This window comes from Peromyscus eremicus, chromosome 5, assembly GCF_949786415.1.
Source record: "Peromyscus eremicus chromosome 5, PerEre_H2_v1, whole genome shotgun sequence".
In the NCBI taxonomy this organism is placed as follows: Eukaryota; Metazoa; Chordata; class Mammalia; order Rodentia; family Cricetidae; genus Peromyscus; species Peromyscus eremicus.
Window position 1 is genome coordinate 21,626,632 of NC_081420.1, and position 21,912 is coordinate 21,648,543.

Here is a 21,912-nt window from a genome sequence, read left to right on the forward strand (position 1 = left end):
ACATACATATTTTCTACAATAAGAATAATGATATTCACATCCACGACGTTGTTGTCAGTAGCTCTCCATATATTTACTAAGTGTGGGATCCCCACAAATTGTACTTCTCTCATATGTAATATGTTCTCAGCTCCAGCCTACCCAAGTTAGCTTTTCCATGGTATTTTTACTCATGCTCTGTTCTTCCAGACTGTTCTAGCAGCATGTCAGGTCAGAATGTCTCATGAAGCATCCTGTAGCCTGGTCTAGCTTGGTCTCAAGTTGAGAAGTCATCCACTTGAACCAAACTACTCTCCTTAGCCAAATATCTCACTCCCTGAACTCTGCTTTCCTGCTTTGGGAACATCCACAAAGGAAGGGAAGTTCCACATACAGGCATTGGGGCTTCCTGAAAGTGAGACTCGGAGAACTGGTTTACTATGGACATAGAAACTAAAGAGTGCTTGGAGTGGGAGAGTAGCTTCCTCATGCCAACACATGGTCTGTCACCAGCTCTGCTAGCAGCCTTGTCTTTCCAGAGCAATTAGCAATCAGTTCAGGTTGTATAACTGGGAGCTTGTCTTAGCCCTCTTACTGAACTGCAAGGTCACGGAGGCCACATCTCATGTCAGAGACACTCTGGTGCCCTCCATAGCTCTTGGCAAGCATAGGGAGAGTCTTATGAGACTATTTATCCAACATTGTGAACAAACAAAAAAAATATCCAATCACTATGAATGCAAAGTTGAAACTTCCACTTTATATAATAAAGTCTCTTAATTTTCTTCACAGATGACATCACCAGAAAAATGTTTTTTTAAAGCCTTAGGAAAAAAAGTTAATCATTGCTATAAAGCATCTCAAATGCCACACTGCCATCACTGTTTAACGAGATCCAGACCAACACACACACACAAGTCTACACTGCTACACCACATGCAGTGCCAAAGGACCGTTAAGCACCTATGAGACTCATACTTAACTACTGCACCTCGCTACAGCCTGAATCTGATGGGCAGATGTGTACTGCTGAACTGACCCTATCTAGGCAGCACACAAGTCCAAGTGTGGCCGGTACCATCCTCTTCATGCAGCCAGGGCTTCCTGGTTTCACTTGAAGATGAAAAAGCTCTGAAGCCTGATTCTCAGAGTTAGACATCCTCTCAATGTCTACACTGTAAAACATGTACCTGCCCAAGTACTAGATTTCCAAGAACAACATTGATAGACACACTACACAACAAACACATTCTCTGGGGTAAATTAAAGGCTTCCAAGGAAGAGGTAGTGCCTAGAAACTTGATGGCAAAAATATATTCCAAAGCACTATACAATAGCCTGGAACATAGTATGTCCTGCCAGAGTTTGCCCAACACTAAGTGGAACTACTTTCTGCTCAGTTCTAAGAATCAAATAGTGAAGAGAAGGATCAGAATGTGCCAAGGCCCATCCTGTCCTCCTAACAGCAAAGACGACGTAACAGCCAACATCAGCGAGTTATAGTTCCTCCACAGTAACCACTGTATCACAGGACAGAGCCTGTGGTGAACTCCTCACAAGCCTTGCAGAGCCTTTGTTTTCTTCCTTCCCCAGATGGCCTGAGAATGTCCAACTACAAATTCCACTTCCCCAGGACAATCATGTTCCATGAGGGGACTCATCATCACCAAGATTTCATTCACATAAAAATTTGTTGGCACTTATATGACCATGACATAGAGATGTCAGGAGAATTCCCTAGGAATACCTCAATGTGCAGAAAAGGCACTAAAAACATACTCTAACAAAAATTGTGTGCCTTGTGTACTGTATGAAAGAGAGAATTACTGCATTGAGGGGAGAAGGGGTGGGGCAGTAAGATGGCTCAGAAAGTTAAGACCCTTGCCGCCAGTCCTGATCACCTGATCCCTGGGGTAGAAGGGAAGTGATGACTCCTGACCAACAGACACACACACACACACAACAGACACACACAATGATAAAATAATTAAATAAAAACTTAAAAGTTTAAAAATAAAAATAAAGAGACAGAAGCAAGGGCAGGTAAAAACAAGGAGGTAAATCTGGTAGTGAAACTTCACCAAAACTATCCACCCTACCATAAGCTGGTCACATGGTTATGCTAGCCTTCACTATATATGGTCGGCCCTCATGTCCATAGCTCCTGCATCCACAGATGCAAACATAAGCGGACAGAAAATACTTGGGGAAAAAAAAACAGAAACTACTGGACATTCATGGTCCTTTTTGTCCCTCACTACCCCCTGAACAACATAGCATAACAGCTAGTTACAGCTATATTGTGTGTAACATCAGTCCAACTGCAGATGACTTCAAGTTTATCAGAGGTTAGATGTGGGTCATATAAATATCACGTTCACGTGAGGAACTGGAGCACTCAGACTTTGATCTGTGTGGTCCTAGAATCAATCCCCTGAGGAGTCCAAAAACTGTGTGGACTGCATGCTGAGTGGTGATCTCCAAATTACCCAGCTTAAGGCTCAGTGAGAGAAAGTAGCATTGTGCTGCCCACAAAGCTTACAAATTAAAGAGCTAGCATTTGCTTCTAAACCCACAACCCAAACTCCAAGTCCTTCCTTTTTTTCTCTTACTCCAATTCAACGATTCTTTCAGTAACAACAACTGGCATTTAAAGTTCTTGGTGGGCTAATACTGGTATCGTGATTTCGGATTTTAAGTATCAGTAATGCCTACAAGTATCTTATAGCAATTCACCTCATAATTTACATCTTTCAAACAGCATGTAGATTCGCTGCTGACTTAATGGGATTCTGCAAGGAGCCTTTACCAAAGCTTATTAGCACACACCGCACACAACTCGATGCCCTTAAGATGCAGGATGCTGTCTGGCAGAGGGCTGTTTGGACCAGACACATAGCTAACCCAGTACAGATAAAGGAAGGTCACAGATCCTCTCCCTGAAGCACAACCAGAGGGGCAAAGTGGTCACAGTCAACCATTCCCTGCACTTTGGAAATCTACCACAGTCATCTGTAAACTCAGACTCGTGTCCTCATGGCAAGTACCGACCTCTTGGGTAAGATCAGCATAGCAGGGGCCTGGAGCTTTCTTCCCTGAAGCTGTTCCCAGGCCCCCTAACATCAGCTCAGGCAGTGCCATAGTTCAACCCAGGGCAGGCTGCAAAACCAGCAAGTCCACTGCCACTGCCAAGCTCACTAGACAGGGCACAGGAGCAGGTGAACGGCAATCCCGTAAACAAGTGAACTTGGAAGGCCAGCGGCTCTCTGTGTCTGATGGTGAGCTCCTGGCAATCCCGTAAACAAGTGATCTTGGAAAGCCAGCGGCTCTCTGTGTCTGATGGTGAGCTCCTGACCAGCATGAACAAGATTCCAAGGAATTCACAGGAAGCTCTGGGAGGAGAGGCAACCACTGTGCGCTGGATAAACTCGCCCCAACTCCAGGCCCCCCAGAAGCTCTGCACCAACAGCAGACAGGATAATGGTGCTGCCGTGATCATATGCAAAGACGCCAGAGGGTCAGGTTAAAAGTAAAAGCCAAGGAAGTAAGTATCTGAACTGCGTGCAATTCAAAAGTGTGCCTGGCCTTCACGTGGATTCATCTGAGGAGAGGGAAAGCTTTCTGAACCAATCTCTGGCCAACACAAAAATACACAGTGTGACCCCTCAAAACCTCAGCTTTAAAGGGAAAATAAATTAGAAAACAAAACAAGAACAAACACTGAACACAGGGCTAGGGAGATGGCTCAACAGGCTACAGCACTTGCCCCCCAAGTCTGCCTCTCAATCCCAAAAAAGATCTGCCTTTCAATCCCCAAACACCCTAAAGCCAACAGCAATCGCACAGGCCGATACATAATCCCAGTGGTCCTAAGGCAACATGGAGGCAGAGACAGGAGCCCTGGAATCCCTCAGACAAGCTAGCCTGCTGAAAACAGTGCAGAGTGAACAGCAAAGAGACCCTGCCTCAAGCAAGGTGGAAGGCAAGGGCCAACACCAATGTTGTCCTCTGACCCCCACACGGGTACCATGGCATGCGTGTGTGCAAGTACACACACAAGAGATCAGCAGCTATACCATATGGGAACACACGAACTCTTTTCTTATCGTTACTCCCTGAACAGTACAGTATAACAATGATTTCCAGAGTACTTCGATTGTGTTAGGAACTGCAAGCAATCTGGAGATAATTAAGGAAACAGGAGGACGTGTGCAGGAATGCCACTCCCACCAATGGGCTGGACCATCTGCAGAGAGTCCTGAAAACAGTCACCTTCATATACCAAGGGACAACTGTATGAGTGATGAGAGAAAATGAGGCCTGAGGTGGGATGGGTGAGGAAGGATGGAGACGGACAGAAGGTCACAAAGGACACAAATGAAGAAAAGACAGTGGTGAAGGGATTGGGGTGGGAGGTGAGTCAGATTGGGGGGCAGATCTACTAAAGCACTTTGAAAATACCGCAACAACATGCTGGGGGGGGGGGGAGTGTGCAAGCCTTTAATCCCAGCACTCAGGAAGTAGAGGCAGGCGGATCTCTGTGAGTTCAAGACCAACCTGGTCTACAGAGTGAGTTCTAGGACAACCAGGGTGACGCAGAGAAACCTGTCTCTATAAACCAGAAAGAAAAGAAAAAGAAAATACTGCAACAATATATAATATCTCATATGCTAATTTTAAAGTTATTTCAAAATAAAAGAGGTGGGGGTCGTTAGATGACTCGTAAAAGCACCTGCCACCAAGCCTGACTGCCTGAGTTCAATCCCTAGGACCCACATGATAGAAGATGAAAACTGATTCCCAAAAGTCAACCTCTATCTGTGTATGACTGGCATGTGCATGCACATGCTCATGCACATACACACACACACACACACACACACACACACACACACACACACGCATGCACGCACACACAATAAATAAATAAATAAATAAATAAACGAACAAACAATAAATAAATAGAATGATCAGACTTTACTAAAATAGCAGTAATAATCCAGACATCTAAAGACAGCATCCTGAGATCTGCATCTGAACACATCCCACTCAACTGCTGAAAGGCAATGGGAACTAACTAACTAACTAACTATCTTGTGGAAAGCCCAACTCAGCTCACAGAGATTAAGGAAAATAAAAATGACAACAAAAACAGCTGCCTTCTCATCACAGACAATGGGAGGCCTGGAGCACAGAAAGAAACACTAAAACCCATGAACCCAGTTCTTCTGCGATGAAGGGGAATAAAAAGATTCAGAGACTGTGCAGGAAGAGCCTTGGCTTTGGGAACCCTGCTTCTCTAAGTTGAAGGGACACAAGACAACAGGCTGAGTTCACAGAACAGTGCCTAGAATGGCCACTATGAAGACAGACACAGGCTGTTCCATATTTCTTTTCATTTCTTCTTTTCCGATGTTTTTAAAAATCAGGTTGTAGCCGGGCGGTGGTGGCGCACGCCTTTAATCCCAGCACTTGGGAGGCAGAGCCAGGCGGATCTCTGTGAGTTCGAGGCCAGCCTGGGCTACCAAGTGAGTTCCAGAAAAAGGCGCAAAGCTACACAGAGAAACCCTGTCTCGAAAAACCAAAAAAAAAAAAAAAAAAAACCAGGTTGCAGAAAGCTGTCACCTCACCCTGTCTAGCTGGCTTTGTAACACATGGTCAAACACTGATGACAATGGCAGAACAGAAAGGAAGAAAGGAGATTTGGGCAAAATGTATGTGTTTTACTCGAGTTTGGTTTGTACTGTTCCCAGAGATTGATGCAGGAAGACGCGCTCTAGAATAACCACTAAGATCATAAAAACGGAAATCAAGACAAGCACCAACAGACACCAATAAAGTACAAAGGAATAAATGTATGAAGTAAAGAGAAATGAAACAGCAAAAGTGGCAGGCACAAACGCAACAATTCATGAATGGGAAGCTGAAGAGCCACCATTAGGATGTATGACGAAGCAGCTGCAGAAATGGGCTGTCTACTAAGGCTTTAATTTAGACTCTCATAAGCAAAAGGCTAAAGAATAAGAAAACATACACCAAACAGTAGCCCAAAGAATGAGCTACAATAATATCAGGGAGAGTGGAGGTTAAATCCCACTGGACTTGTGGATTCCAGACTGTTGATAGTAACATTAACCACACTGAGCAAGCCCACATGTCCATCAGCTCATGAATAAAAAAGCAGGCTGTGTATAAAAAAATACCACTTCACAACAAAAGGTAATAAAATTCTGGTGTGCGCTACTGTGTGGAAGAATCTCAAACACATTATGCCAAATACGATTTAAATGTATTGAGAAGACAATTTCTCTTATGATCCCCTTTACCTGATTTCTAGAGAGGGCCATGTAGAACAGGAAAGCAGGGCGGCTGGAGCTGGGGATGAGGTCAGACCCCCAGTGGCTGAAGGTCACCTGGGGGGTGGGCATACACGTGATGTATAACTAGATTGTGCCAAAGGCTGCTCACTCTTTAAACTTACTACACATTTCTGAACTGAGCACTTACACTAGATTTTACTGACTAGATATCACACTTTACAAAGCTCAAATACACACTGCATCGTAGTGTGGCTGAGGCAATAACTCTACTGCCTGGAGATTGAAAGAGCAACATTCCTGTGCAATAACTTCTCATAAAATCCATCCTTAGTGGAAAAATCAAGCTCCTCCAAGACTCTGTATGACTGGAATGTGGATCATCACACACTGGACACTATCCTATGGAAGCACAGAAGATCAGCTCAAGCCAGCAGCATCTAGAAGGTTAGGCAAGGCACCCAAACCCCTTGCTATGCAGGCGCACACTGCCTCGCTGTCAGCTGAATGTCTGCTATGTCCGCTGGTCACATAGTTGCACCGATGTTTGGATTTTCGTGTTTGAACACCACAGTCTGTATGTCCTGACTAACATAGGGCAGAGCAGGGCAACAGAAGCCCACACAGAGCCTTCTGTGTGATGGAAGTCAATGTGGCCATTTGCTGTCACCGTACTTGAGGACCACCAAAGGCTCCTGCTGTCAGAGAAGAAAATGCCACTCGAGCAGTTACTGATTCGCACACAGGTTTTGAGTTGTGTGTTGACCCTGGCTCTATGTAGAAGCAGATACTTCAGCTTAGTCAGCCACATGGAGCTACTCATCGCTGCCGTCCCCCATGAAAACGGCCCTAGATGGAACACGAGGCAACAGACGCAGTACGTTTTAAAGAAACAATTTCAGAAACACACAGAGTCTGGATTTGGCCAGTAGTTTTCTGAACCCTGCTCCAAAATGACAGCTACTCAGGAATGAACCAGAGATCTGCTATCTATGCACTCAACTGTGGCCATTTCTTTCCTTGCTCATCAACAGGAGACCAAAGAAAAAGACTTCTGCTGTCAGGTTCATTTGAGGGTATTGAACGGTTTTTAAAAGACTGCCCATTCTTTTAACCTTCCATCTTCTTCCCTAGATATCAACAAACAGTTGGCCCTACACAGAAGTTCGAGTCTCTTTGTTTTTGTTTTAATGTCATAATGTAGAATAACAACACCTGGTAAAGACTTATAAGAAGTTAGAGAACTTCTTATAGAAAGTCGAATATACCTTCCCTAGTAGCATAAAAATATTAACTTAATAATTTTATCATTACCAAAAAGTAGAAACTACACATATCAAATCTAAGAAGTCTTTACCCTTTGGTCCTTAAAACTCAACTTCACTAAGAAATATACTCTAACTAAAAAACCAACAATCCCAGGATCCCAGACCGGTCCCGCCACCCTGTTCTTTCTTCTACCAAAGCTTGATGGAATTATTTTCTCTGCTAGTCTGTGTTTCCTTTCTTTAAAAATCTATGTCAAAGCCGGGAGGTGGTGGTGCATGCCTTTAATCCCAGCACTCGGGAGGCAGAGGCAGGCGGATCTCTGTGAGTTCAAGGCCAGCCTGGTCTACAAAGCGAGTTCCAGGAAAGGCGCAAAGCTACACAGAGAAAACCTGTCTCAAAAAACCAAAAAAAAAAAAAAAAAAAAAAAAAAAAAAAAAACTATGTCAACATTGTTTCCTCAGTCAAGTTCTCACCAGAAAAACCTGAAGTGGATGCCTCTGAGCAGGATGCCCATGCTCCAGCACTGATGTCATTTCTGACTTTTTCCTCTGCAGTCCCTACAGCATGTACATAGTCCACTAGAGCAGCTGTGTGTGGTAGTACTCCTAACCTTTTCCTGGACTTGGGAGACATCTATACTGGACACTAAGGCAGGAACTAGGTTTTATTTCACTAAAACAAGAAGTAAAACAGAAAAGAAATACGCCCCCCCCCCCCCCCCCGCAAACTCTGATCCCCATAACCAGTGCTTCATGGCACCTTACCTACACCTGAAACATGGGAGACCTCCAACAATGAAAAAAATCTGCTTGTTCTAATTTCTGCGATGCATAGCATACAAGGAATAGCTTAGAATGTCAGTTACATTTTGCTTAAATATTTAATAGGTTCACCTCTGAAATTTAAGATATTCTTCTGAAACCTTCATATAAATATTGCCCTGCTTACTTTTAGGCAAGACATCTCTACTTCCAACCATGCACAACTAAGCAAACCACATACACAAACATCTTTAAGGACTAAGTATTCTTAGGCAGAGTTTGGAAATTGCCAGGATTGTCTGTGATGGCAAATGCAACTTGAAGTCATATATACAAACAGCTCTGAAATGGACTCTCAAAAAGCAAAGACTTAAAAGGAAAAAAGTTTGTAATCCTCCTAACCCTGGCTTCCCTCCCATTGGTTCTGTACGCTATTCTTGACGCTTCACTCCATAGATGGAGAACACTGACAAACTCGCCCATCAGGAAAGAGCTGCCTGCTGTCAACATCAGCCAGTGTGAGCGTGACTGTGCAGGTTGGAAGCCAACGGGGTGGCTATGTAGATCCCAGCTGGGACACTCTGGGCAAGTGACAGTTTCTCCATCCCTCCCTTCCTCAGCTATAAAACATGGTTATAACTCACCTACTTCATGTAGTTGAAACAAGTACACATGAAAAAAGCACTTCGCATACAGCCCTGTGATAGACCTGTGGAAAGGGTAGCTACGTTGAACACCAGAAAACCATCTGCACAGCCTCTTCCTTGCCACCAGCCCAGGACAGCCTAACTATGGGAAGCCATATAATTTTAAAACAATTGGACACAAGGTGCCTGGTTTATCTTATCTGTTCAAGAGTCATCACTTGAGTCTACGGCTTGAGGCTATCCTGGGCAGCATGGAAGCATCCCATCTCAACACAAACAAAAATAAACCAAAATATTGGAAAGAACACTCCACAAATATCATCTACAGGAAAGCAGTAGGCGGCACAAAGTGGACTCATTTATCAATCTGTTCATCTGTACAGAAGGCTGAATGAACCAAATATGAGCCAGGTCTTCCCCACTCCAACTTGTGCTAGCAGAGGAACACTGAGCCTGGGAAACCACCCAGGCTCCAAGGCGTGGATGCTTTTTCACTTACTTCTGCAATATAACATACTCCCCTAACTGCATGTCTAGACCACTTTTATTTGAATATTGTAGGTATTAGACAGCTATGTGCTGGTCTTACAGTTTTCTTCAGTGACGAATCTCAAAGTTATAAGACAAGAAGGTGGAAGTACACTTCCAAACAGCACAGCCATTAAATTCATACTCATCATTTAGTATCAGACAAATCAGGCTTTTTTTTTTTTTTTCTAGACAGGGTTTCTCTATGTAGCTTTGGTGCCTTTCCTGGAATTCACTGTAGCCCAGGCTGGCCTCGAACTCACAGAGATCCACCTGCCTCTGCCTCCCAAGTGCTGGGATTAAAGGTGTGTGCCACCACCACCCAGTTCAACAAATAGGCTTTATATCGATCCAATAGGTATGCACATGTCAAGACCACCACGGTTCCATTCATACTTAGAAACTCCTACATTAATTACACTGTAACTCTAATTGTAACCAATCATACTGTGAGTGCTTTCTATGTTTAAATACTCTGCACAGCAGCAGTCTTACAGTACTCTCTAGAACGGAAAATACCATAGACCCAACTCAAAACTTGGTTAAATTTTTACAATGGAAAGAGCAAAAACTAATGTAATATGCTAGGCATGGTGGCTCTTGCCTTTAATCCCAACACTTGGGAGGAAGAAGCAGAGGGATCTTCATGAGTCAAAATCCACCTGGTCTTCATATTGAATTCCAGGCCAGCCAGGGCTACGTACTAAGACTAAGTCTCAATAATAATAATAACATAATCCTCTACAACTGTATATGAGTCTAAAAACCCAACAGTCAAAAGGGCCTTCTTCAAGAACTGAACAGTCTTGTGAAATGACCCTGTGTGGATATACGTTCTCATGCTCAGTGAGGAATCTCTAGTACTCGCTCTAACGAGGTGATGTACTGCAATTGGCATAGTAAAACATTTCAGAAGAGCATCTGTAATTAATATGCAGAAAAACACTGTCAAATGTTCTAAATACAAATTGAAAAGTAAAGCACTTCATCTATTCATGAAATATTGAACACAAGAACAAACGTTACCCAGCCTCGCTCAAATCATTGCGTTCTAGTTGTGGGACTTAGGAAGAGGTGTACAAGAGGAGTTTTTATTCCCATTACTTACTCTTCTATTCTACAGTAAGAAAAAAATTATACTTCACCAGAACACACTGTGCAAAGATGCTTTAAAATAAAATCTTTATTGTGGTTAATTATATTATTACATTTTATATTTTCTTTCAAAAAGAAAAAAAATTGGCTAATGTTGAAAAGCATTCAGAAAGCATCAAATGTATTCTCAACATGAACTGAAAAATAATTACCTTCAAAACGAAATGGGAGGTTTTCTATATTAAGTCTATTCCCATACTATTCCAGTCAAATTAAATAACACCAGCCATTTATGTGACAGCTCCTAGAAACACCAGTGGTTTTTTTTCATATATATCATCTAAAACTAGTTTTTAAATTATTACTTACTTCCTTTCTAGCTTCAGTCACATACAGAAAAGTATTTCAAATAAGCCAAGGGGTTGTTTTCCCTACAGGATTCCTGACCTCTCAAATCATTCGCTGTCAGCATGGAATGGCTGACCTAACATTCAAATGTGTAAAACAATGTGTAAAAGCAATGTGTAAACAGAATTCCCCCATGGCAATCATTAGAATTAGACAGAGTCTACTCATGAACTCAATAAGATAATGCTTACATTAACAAGGCAAGCTTGCATTCATGGTAGAAGCTTTGATGAAAACCACCACTAGAGCAGGCCCATGAACTGATAGCAAGTGAAAATATTCTCACTAGTGAGAGAACCCTGAAAAGCAGCTTGAGTTTCTCTTCCTACACTAGAGTGGAACAGGGGACTGAAATGGCAATTATCTCCCAACCTAAATACAAAACTCCAATCCCATGTGATGAATCACACTGAAATATTTTATAAGTTTTCAGTTTCCTAATACTGGAGAGAGACTAACATTGTTTAACCTCTTTTAACATGTTAAAAACAAAACAAACAAACAAACAGGCAAGGACTAAATGAGTTCAGGGGGAATAACGGAAGGGGTGGTGGAGAGCATGGACCTGCTTTCCCTGGTGGCTTTCTGCCCTGGCTGCCCTCTCCGGGATCCCCAGTCTCCAGTAGTCAAGACAAGAATGACCTTCCGTGAGTGCAGACAAGCGGCCTGTGTAGCACCAAGTGCAATCAATAAAGAAAGGGTTCTCTGTGGACACTCCTGTCCTCTGCTTGTGAAACACATGCAACCCAGAGGTTTGACGTAAGCCAGTTCTGGGATGTGACTTGTGTTTCAAGTGCTTACCCTGTACCAGGCATGTGACAAACACTGCTGTAGCCCTGAGGTCTAGCCTTTACCCACTATCTGCACTTTACAAACAAGGAAAACAACTTGCACAAGACCACACAGCTCGGGGTCATATCAAGAAGTCCAACTCTTGGCCTTCAGCACTGATCAAAAGCACAGAGCACAAAAATCATCACAGAAACTTCCCACACACAGAGACCCACAACTGGACAACATGGAAAGGGTGAAAGACCTTGAACACCCAGTCCTAATGGGACGTAATCAAAACCCCTCCCCTCAGGGCTCAGGGAAGTATTCAGAAGAGGAGACAGAGAGATTTTAAGAGATAGTGGGGCTAGAGGACACCAAGAAACAGTGTCTTCCAGATTCAACAGGATTGGTGCACATATGAACTCAGAGACTTTGGTAGCATGCACAGGGCCTGTACAGGTCTAAGCCAGATGGGATCTTGAGAGGGGAAGCAGACACAAGCCCTCATCCCTAACTCACAAGTTTCTTCCAATGGAGTCTCACTGGGCATACAACCCACTTAAGGGCAGGCCCCATATGCCCAGCAGTAGATGGCCAATATGAGTCAAGGATGGCCATGGTCGCATGAGCCCCAAATGCTGCCTGGCATATTTTAATGAAGTTAACTTGCAGAGGGTGAAAAGGGGTCATTCTCTGAGGTGTTCACAGTCAAATGCACGCAACCAATAAACGTGAAAACCAGTCCTACCAAATTCTCAAAATAAGATTTCTAAAACAAAAAAGACTAATACCTTGTATTTTCCACATTGACTTTTAATCTTAAAGAAGGTGAGGCTCTGAAATCTTACATTCAAATACAACAAAAACAGGTAGCAGCGCTTCGCTTTTCCACAGCTTTGAAACACAGAATAACTAGTACAGCACAAGACAGCCCTGCATCTGAAATGGCTGGCATCATCATCGTGTGAGTTATCAGTTCCTCAAGCCTCGACGCCTCAGAGGTCAAGGAAAACCCCAGGAAGGTGATGAGGATGGCCCTCCATCCTCAGAGTATGGACTGTGGGCCAAAGGGCCCTGCTTCCCCGTCATCTCACTAGGATCACATGTGGGATCTTGGGCCTTGACATCTGCCACACCACGGTCTGCCTAGCAAGGTCGGTAGAGCACAGGGCTGGAAGAGACCCTCTCCAGGGAGGTGAGGGCGTCACTCTGAAGGGTTCCTCTCAGCGGTACTTTTCCTCTGCTCTTCACAGGTCTCCATCCACTCCACAGAGCACAGTGCTGGAACTCTACAACCGCCTGGACTGTGCGAGCGGGAAAGGGCCCAGACAGAGTCTGCCTGGATTATAAGACAAGGATGTGGAAACCTAATTCCTACAAAGCGGACAGAGCACCAGACCTGTATAACTCAGCCTCATGTGTTTCAAACCTATTTTCTGCCTTTGCCCAGATCAAGTCTTCTCAGATCTGTCTATGAAAGCATTTCTGAAAACAAAAACCTGCCCCTTTGGGAAACAGAGCCCACAGGCCTAATAGTAAGATCCGCACAATGCATACATATTGTTTCAGGACAATATGGTACTTATAAGATTCATATGCGTGCCTAAAAATTAATTTTGGTAGCTTATTTCCAATCTCAAACTTCCCAGGGGCAGAAAACATACACACACACACACACACACACACACACACACACACACACACACACACACACCCCTACAGCAGAGAGCTGTGAGAACTCCACACTCTCTACTACCTGCCTCTCTGTACTCAGCTTTTCCAGCAGAACTGCAAGCTTCATGCTCCTGCAGGCCCTGCCCGGTGAGCAGAGGGGCTCACACTCTGTCCAAGAGGAAGCAGGCCCTGCAGAAGGCCCTCATCCCTGAACTTCTATGTGACTCTAATTCCAGTCTGTCCTTTACTAAACAGCCCTAATTAAGCAATCGTCTACTGTGATGGGCCAGAATTTAACACTTCAAGTCCTCTTCAAAAGGTGAAAAATATCCTAATTTCAGAAAAGATGCAAGTTTCTTATTCTTATTTATTCTATATTTGAATAGTACAGAGGGCACGCTTTTAATATTTATGAGCCAAGGAATACTTCAGATCGATCATATACTGATATACCTTGACTGAAAACAGCCTAAGCTGAAAATGTGTTTGACAAACACAAAAAACAAAAGATGTAAGAGTGGAGGGATTTTATTAGGAGGAGGGAGGGTCGACATGGTGGAAGGGGGGTAAAATGGGCAGGAGGTGTGTGATTAGATTACATTATAGAAATGTGAAACCACCAAGGAACAAATTTAACTTAGAAATGAGTTTAAAGGGTAGGGAAACAGCTCGGTGATATAGAGCACTACCTAACATGTACAAGGCTCTACATTCAATCCTTACAAAAAATAAAGAAAAGACTGAGAAAGTGCATCGACTACTCTTGACTAATGACCACTCTCGCCTAGCACACCACAGTGCACTCCAGGGTCCACTGTTCCTTCCTAATGGCAAACTGACTAGCTGCTGAGACTCACCGCCACTGCCCAGCAGCCAGAGATCACAGGAGCACATCCTAAGAAAATGGCCAACCACCGACAACAGTCTCTACGGACAATAAATGTTTTCTTGTTCATCGGTTGAGACAGTGTCTCACTAAGTGGCCCAAGCTAACTTTGAATTCTTGGCCTCAGGAATCCTTGGGCCTCAGCTTCCTGAGTTAGCTGCAAGTACAGGTTCAGGCCACAGCCACCAATCCCAGCTACAGAGGGTGTCTACTGATTGTGTATCACTTTACACAACTGTAAAGCTAAGAAATCACAAATTAATCCCTAAGTCTAGGATTCATTAACAAATTTCTGGGCTCTATTAACTAGCTAAGGCCGCTAGAAGGCCACCTGCTGCCCTCATACAAACTGGAATATGGTTCCCTCTAGGCAGATAAATCATAAAGGCAGGCCTCCAAATGCCCAGCTGGACAAGTATCCCTACCCCAAGTGCCTTGCCTGCAGCTGTAAACAAGATAAAGTCCACTCTTCAAAAAGCTCAGACTCTGAGAGAGAGAAGCATACATATTCAAGTTCCATGGTTTCTCTGTGACTTCCAAATGTTACATTTAACATGCTCCAGCTAAATCCTCACCTCATCACTCGGGAGGCAGAGGCAGGTGGATCTCTGTGAATTCGAGGCCAGCCTGGGCTACAGAGTGAGTTCCAGGAAAAGGTGCAAAGCTACACAGAGAAACCCTGCCTTGAAAAACCAAAAAAAAAAAAAAAAAAATCCTCACCTCATTAAACTCTGCACTATACTCATCCGTTACAACAGGAGCCCAGGGAAGTCACCTCTGCCAGCACAGAGTTCTAGTGCATTTTAAAGCAGGAAACAAGCACTGTTTCATGATTCAAGTAGCTCAGAAAATTGATCATATGTCCAAATTTCACCTTATGACTGGCCACATATGTTTCTGCTGAGAACACTTACAACGAACTGTCTAATTGTTAAGATCTCTCTACTTTGAGTGTGTGTGCCTAAGGTACGTTTTCCTAGTACAACAGAGCTGAAAACTCCATCAGCCAACGACCGCACAGCAAAAAGCATTGTTCCCTGTGAGGACACTGGTACAGAGAAGCTGCCGCACAGCAGGCATGCCAAAGTGGGTAGTACAGTGTGGAATAATGCTGATACAAACAATGCTACTGGCCTATGTGTTTACTACACTATCCTTAGCATTGCTGCTGTGTTTACAACTTCCACTTACACACACACACACACACACACACACACACACACACACACACACACACACAAAGAGAGAGACAGAAAGGGAGAGAGTGCTGTAGAGTGGCCTCAGGCAGGACCTAAGAAGGGATCCTGAAGAAAATGCTGTCATCACAGGAGGTGACAGTTCCAAGAAAGTCAGCTGTGCAAAGATCCCTGAAGACCTTCCAAGGGGACAAGGTAGAAAACTGGACCGCTGATGCTCCTAACCCTAGTCACTAAGGTGTGCTTTCAGTTTGTTTTCTCTGTTTGTTTGGGGTTTTTTTTATTTATTTTTGTTGTTGTTGTTGTTATCGTTGTTGTTGTTTCCGATACAGGGTTTCTCTGTGGAACAGCTCTGGCTGTCCTGGAACTCACTTTGTAAACCAGGCTGGCCTCGAACTCACAGAGATCTGCCTGCCTCTGCCTCCCGAGAGCTGGGATTAAAGGCGTGCGCCACCATCAGGCTTGTTGTGCTTTCAGTTTTTAACAAACAAAAATAAATAAATAAAATAAAATAAAGAGCAAAGAAACATAAAAAACTGATAGAGTATAAAGACAAAATATTTTGACAGTTGTAAAATGTATTTCTATTTCATGCTAATTGTTATTACAAGAGCCAAAAAGTCAAGTTTTCTTTTCATTTGTAAGATTAAATGATAACCTTGGTATGCTAATGTTCATTTACTATTGAATGAAACACAACTTTTATAAGCACAGCCTGACAACCCAGTATTCATGAAGTCTACCATGGTGCCCATGCTCCAGGACACCAGGGTCACTCATCACACTCTTATCACGCAAGGCAGCTTCAAGGGCTGCAGCCTCCACATACAGCGAGGAGCTCAGACAAGGTAGCACTTTTACCTCTTACACTGTACTACTCTTTACAAATACCCCTGTGTTACAACTCCCTCAGCTCAGATTCTTACACTGTGGGTCACTTGCTTAGTTCTTAAAAACTGAATGTGGCCGGGCAGTGGTGGCGCAAGCCTTTAATCCCAGCACTTGGGGGGCAGAGTCAGGCGGATCTCTGTGAGTTCGAGGCCAGCCTGGACTACCAAGTGAGTTCCAGGAAAGGCGCAAAGCTACACAGAGAAACCCTGTCTCGAAAAACCAAAAAAAAAAAAAAAAAAAAAAAAAAAAAAACTGAATGTGGGGCTTGAAAAAGAAAACTTTGGCAACAGTAAAAGATTTCTAAACAAGCACAGACCAAAAATTAATTGAAAACCAAATGCATGATGAATGCAAAATGGGGGGGACGGCGGGGGGGGGGGGGAACGGCGCAGTGCTCACTGATGTTACAGCATAGACTGTACTACGGTCTTAGCTCTGGACACAGAACAAGTGTACTTGTACCAAACCGGCCATCACACACTCAAGGAACCCTGCCTGAAATACCTCGGCTCAGATTCCAAACAATTACATGTTGTAAAGTGCCCTGTTAAACCGTCCAAAGTGTTCTGCTCCTCTAGAAACATGTAACAACTTAAAAGTCTCCAACCATTGCATGAATGTATCAAATCAGTCTTGGTCTTTGTGTTGCATTGCTAGTGTTAAAATATTTGATTTTAAAAATTACTGTTACAGTTTCTGACTTGAGTTTTGGTAAAATAAATAAATAAAAGGCTTGGGGTTAGGGCAGAATTTTCAACAATTTCTGAAATGCCCTTAACCATACTTCTGCGATTTGGTACCATGTACTATGTTGAAGAATGTTCTCAGCATCACCTCAAAGCACGGATCAACTGAAAACCGGACAGATGCTCCACGTCCCACAGCACTGAATGGTCATCTGAGACCTAATTCTTTTGTGTAGAAATAAACAAGCAAATCACTTTAGTGCACAAATTTTCTTTTGGTGCTGGGAATAGAACCTAGGGCCTCAAGCATGTTAAGCCCACATCCTACCCCAGGCTAGACCTCCAGCCTTATACACAAATACTGATGAGATACTTCTTTGTTGAAAATGAGTCAGTTTGCTCTGATTTCTGCAAATAACGTATTGTGTAAATGTCAATGCCAACCTTCTTCACTTCTTCATCTTCACACAACTTACAGAAGTCAATCTCCGACAGGTATGGGAATGCAGTGGGAAAGCTCACTGGATAGCACCTGCCTAGCATGCTTCAAGTGCAGGGTTCAATCTCCCATAGACACAAAAAGGATAGAGGAGGTATTTTCTTTTTTTAAATGAAGATAAAATCACAGTGATTCAATAATCAGAAAATATCAACCATCCATTTCAGATTCCATAGTTCCTGCTAAGAAATGACAAATCTCAGCCTTGAACAGGTCACTGGAAAACTAATTCTGTGGAATTAATTCATTCAACACGTAAGGGACAGCTACTACATAAGACAAGGAGTGACACAAAATGGAGCTGGCCATGAAGCAGGCTGTGTCTAAGGGACCCACCCCCAGCGACACACTTGATGACGAGGTCCCCGGAAGCCTTTCTTCACTGAACAGAGCCTTACCTCGGAGATTTCTGGGATGAATCTGCTTCGTTCGAGGCATTTTCTCAGATTTAAGAGCTCCTTTTTCTTCTTAGAAATTGCTGGAAGAGCAGGTTACAAAAGGCTGGCTCCATGTATTTGTCCGACATCAGTTAATCCACATGCTGGAAAGGAAGATAAAAGCAGTAAATCTCACTCCTTCAAAAGAAAAGGATACTTCAAATGTTAGAGCTTAGAGCAGTGCTGACCTAACCACAAGACAAAGTAACCTTTGCAAACATCATTCGCTTTGAACTAAGCCTAGGACAGGTCATCTCATCACTCCCTAGGCCCTCTTGTTGAGAAAACAAGAGAAAAAAGTCATTAGCCATAGATTAGACAAGAGTGAAAATATTCGCTTTAGAGTAGCATTACTGGAATTACAGTTAAAGTTAGTGTGAGGTAAAAAGACACACACTGTATACAGTCCATGTGCCCATTCCTAAGGGAAGCCCAATGTCCTGGTCATGTCATTTCAGTTGGCCCAGTTAACATGCACAGTTGCTATGGTGGCTGTTCCCCAGTGAGGGCACACCTCCATTCCAGGCTCAAAGCAGGACTGCACATGCCTGTGATCAGCAGCTGCATGTTGACCTTTGAGTAGACACAGACAAGCCTCACAACCATGCTGGCTCACTTAGTTATCAAAGAAAGATCTTCCAGATCATTCTGTCCTCTCTGGCACAGGCCCGGCACTGTTCTAGTCTGTGTATGTTACTAAAGGGTTGCAATGCCAGTAACACAATATGATTATGCTGCCTAAACAAAAAGCAGCCTTTTGGTTTTTTGTCTCCGAGGCCTGGAAATCACTTGTTACTGCAGCATAACCTAGTCTGTCCTGACTGTGCCTTTTCAAAAGCAATCTGAAATGCATCATGCCAATATGTAATTATCCAACAGGCAGGTCCACCCCACAGCCCATGGGCAGTAGCCAAGTTTAACTAGGTATCTCTATGAATGCCACGCAACACAAAAAGGTAAACTTATTTAAAATGTTACAAGTTTTCTTTTACCTTTTTTTTTTTTTGGGGGGGGGTAACTCTGTTGCAAGGTTTTTGAGCCATGACATTATGTTGCAATGTCAGGCACAAAAAGGTTATATGCCTGAAACCTAACCACCCAAATGCCCAAATCAGCAACCCTAGTCTCCTCTCTTCCATTAGATTCTTTCTCAATAATCAGTTAAAATTTTAGCCGTACCTTCCTCCAACAATGCTGATAAGCAGAGCCCATTACGTTGGCACGAAAGGTGAAGCAAGGGTTAATCACTCAGCAAACATAAAGAATAGAATAAGAATGCTTTGTTTAAAACCTCTCATATCTACTACTGCACACAGCATGAGAGAACACTTAGTGGGTGTCTGTTTTACTGTAGAGTTTCTACTTATCACCTAACTTAATCCTAACAACTGAGAGAACAGCTCTAATTCATTCATTTTACAGAGGGGAGGAAAAAAAAAACAAGTTTGGGGAGAGGTTATGAAACCTGCCTCAGATCAGTAACTATGGAATGTGGCCCCACATGACTCCATGGGCATTTCCTCAGAGAAGATAACACTTACCTACCCTAGACACCCCCTCCCAATGATGAATGACACAGCAAATTGTGAGGACATACTTTGGAATCAAACCAGACTAGGTTCAAGGCCAGGCTTTACCCCATACTGTGTGGCCTTGTTAAAGGTACTTAACCTTTCTGAAAAGATCAGATTTCCCAAGCTGTAAAACCAGGAAACATTATCCACCTCAGAAGGGTTGTTATACGGACCAAGCTAAACAACGTAGAAGCTTTGCCTGCCACACGAAAATGCTTAAATATTAATTCCCGGGAAGATCGCCTCTAAGGGAAAGAATGTGTCTAAGATCCCAGAATAAGGTTTTAGAAATGTATGCTTTCACTTTAGCTAAAACGCATAAGGAAAAGGCAGCTACAATTAATGTGCTTGCGGCTCTATTTCTAACACGGCTGTTAGTCGGCACAAGCATAGCGCAAACTGTTCACAACCTAATGCAGGAGGAAGAATATGAAACACGATGGTCAACGATGGATGATGTCTCTTGCAGCACCAGCTAATGACCTACAAAAGATAGTGCTCTTCACCTCCCTTTACCACAGAGGCATCATCTATCAAATTCAAGAAGGTTCCGACTGCACAGAGAATTTAAAGATAAAGCGTATCAATGCTCCGTTCCTTATTAAAACTAAAGCTTCTAAGCGGTCACAATATTACGAAGTTTTTAAAGCGTAAACTCTGATTGTAAGCCGATCACGTGACCCCCATCAGCTCCCAAGCATAAATGTAGAATATGCAAATTCCCAACCTGTAACAGCTTTGGGCGACCCGGTTTTGCAGCCTCCACCCCCTGTCCCTAGCTGTCCAGCCCACGTTTAAATCCAAGGTGGAGAAGTGGGTTATTTCCAAAGACGACAGCACCGTAGCGACTAGGAGGAGTGATCAACCATTCTTTCTCAGGAAAGAAATACATGCTACAAGGTGCAAAAACAGGACACGATCAAAAAGCGTAAAGACAGTCGCAAGGAGAAAAAACATGAATGAATGTGGAGGGCGGAGCCTGGGAAAACCCCTCTGCAACGCTGCACTGAACAAAGCGCTTCGCATGCCAGAAGGAGGGGGGAATGGAAGTGCCAGCTCCGGAAGGAGCCTGGAGTGGATGCGGAGAGCCAGAGGAGGAGGACAGAGCAGGCAAGCGCGGCAGCCTTGAGACTCCTCCTCGCGCCAGCCTCGCCACCGCCCCCTCCCCTCTCTAGCCGCAACTCCTGCTGGAGCCCGACCCCGCGGCGAGCCCGAGCCGCCCCGCGCTCCTGCCCACCTCCCCCGATCCACCGGCGGCGGGCGCGCGCCCTACCCGGAGAGAAACTACCCAGGTGGCCCGGAGTAAACAGGCACTCCGGGCAAAGAACGAAAGGGAAAGCGAGCCACAAAGCCGGGAGGTGCGGAAGCCGCGGCCTGGTCTCCCGCAGCCCCGCCGAGCCCTCCTGCGAGAAGCGGCGGTGGCGACCGGGAGGCCGGCCCTCCGTACCTGCTGGACTCGCAGGACCGCAGCTCCCGCCGCCCGTGCGGCCAGGACCCGCCGAAGTGGCAAGCGGCTCCCGCACGCAGCATCCCCTCCGCAAGGTCGGCGCCGGCACACGCGCACACACTCACACGCACACCCGCGCGCCCGCCCGCCAGGGGGAGGTGGTCCCGGCCCCCGCCCCCCGCGCTGCGCTCTCCCGGGTGCAGCGCCCCTACCGCCGCGCTCGGCCCGCACCCCCGCCCGCACCCGTCGGGAGCCGCGCTGCACTTGACAACCGGGACACAAGCAAAAACCTCCTCCCGCGGCCCCGTCCCCGCCGCGCCCGGTCCAGCTGCCGACGGGCACCGAGGCGCGAGCGGGGCGCGGGAGGGACCGGGTGAGACCCGGCGGGAGAGGGGCCTTTACCTCTCCCGGGTGTCCGTGAGGACGGCTGGCAGCGCGAGGGCGACCAGGGCGAAGGTCGGCGGCTTCCCCCGCGCGTGGGCGGGGCGGCAGGGGATCCCCGGGGGCGGCGGGGCGGGGGCTTGCGGCGGGAGGGCGGGCTCGCGTGAAGCCGGCCCGGAGGCCCCCTGCCGCCCCGCCCGCCCGCCCGCCCGCCGCCGCAGGCCCCGCCGCGGGGACCCAGGACGCGGGAGGAGGCGCGGCCTGAGGGGCGGGGCGGGGCGGGGGAGGAGGCGGGGCTCCGCGGCCCGGGGAAGCCCGGCCGGGCCGCAGTCGGGGGCGGTTGGCCCGGGAGGAGGGGCGGGGCCGGGCGGCGCCCGATTCTCTTTACCGTCTTTTGACTTTCTAGAGCAGGATGTGGGCCGGGCCGGTGACGTCATGGTGTCTCCCAGCCCCGCCCCTCGCC

The 21,912-nt window shown here is 45.3% G+C and overlaps 1 protein-coding gene across 1 annotated transcript in view; it reads right to left on the reverse strand.

Annotated features, from left to right (window-relative positions):
- Hivep1 (HIVEP zinc finger 1) overlaps positions 1-21,569 on the reverse strand; it is a 141,552-nt gene extending 119,983 nt beyond the window's left edge. The window contains exons 1-2 of the mRNA XM_059263124.1: positions 21,471-21,569; positions 18,009-18,151 (exon numbers count right to left, since the gene is read on the reverse strand). Of these exons, the coding sequence (XP_059119107.1) occupies positions 18,009-18,048 (40 nt within the window). The 5' untranslated portion in view covers positions 18,049-18,151; positions 21,471-21,569. The remainder of the gene's footprint in view (positions 1-18,008; positions 18,152-21,470) is intronic.
- Positions 21,570-21,912: the final 343 nt, after the last annotated feature.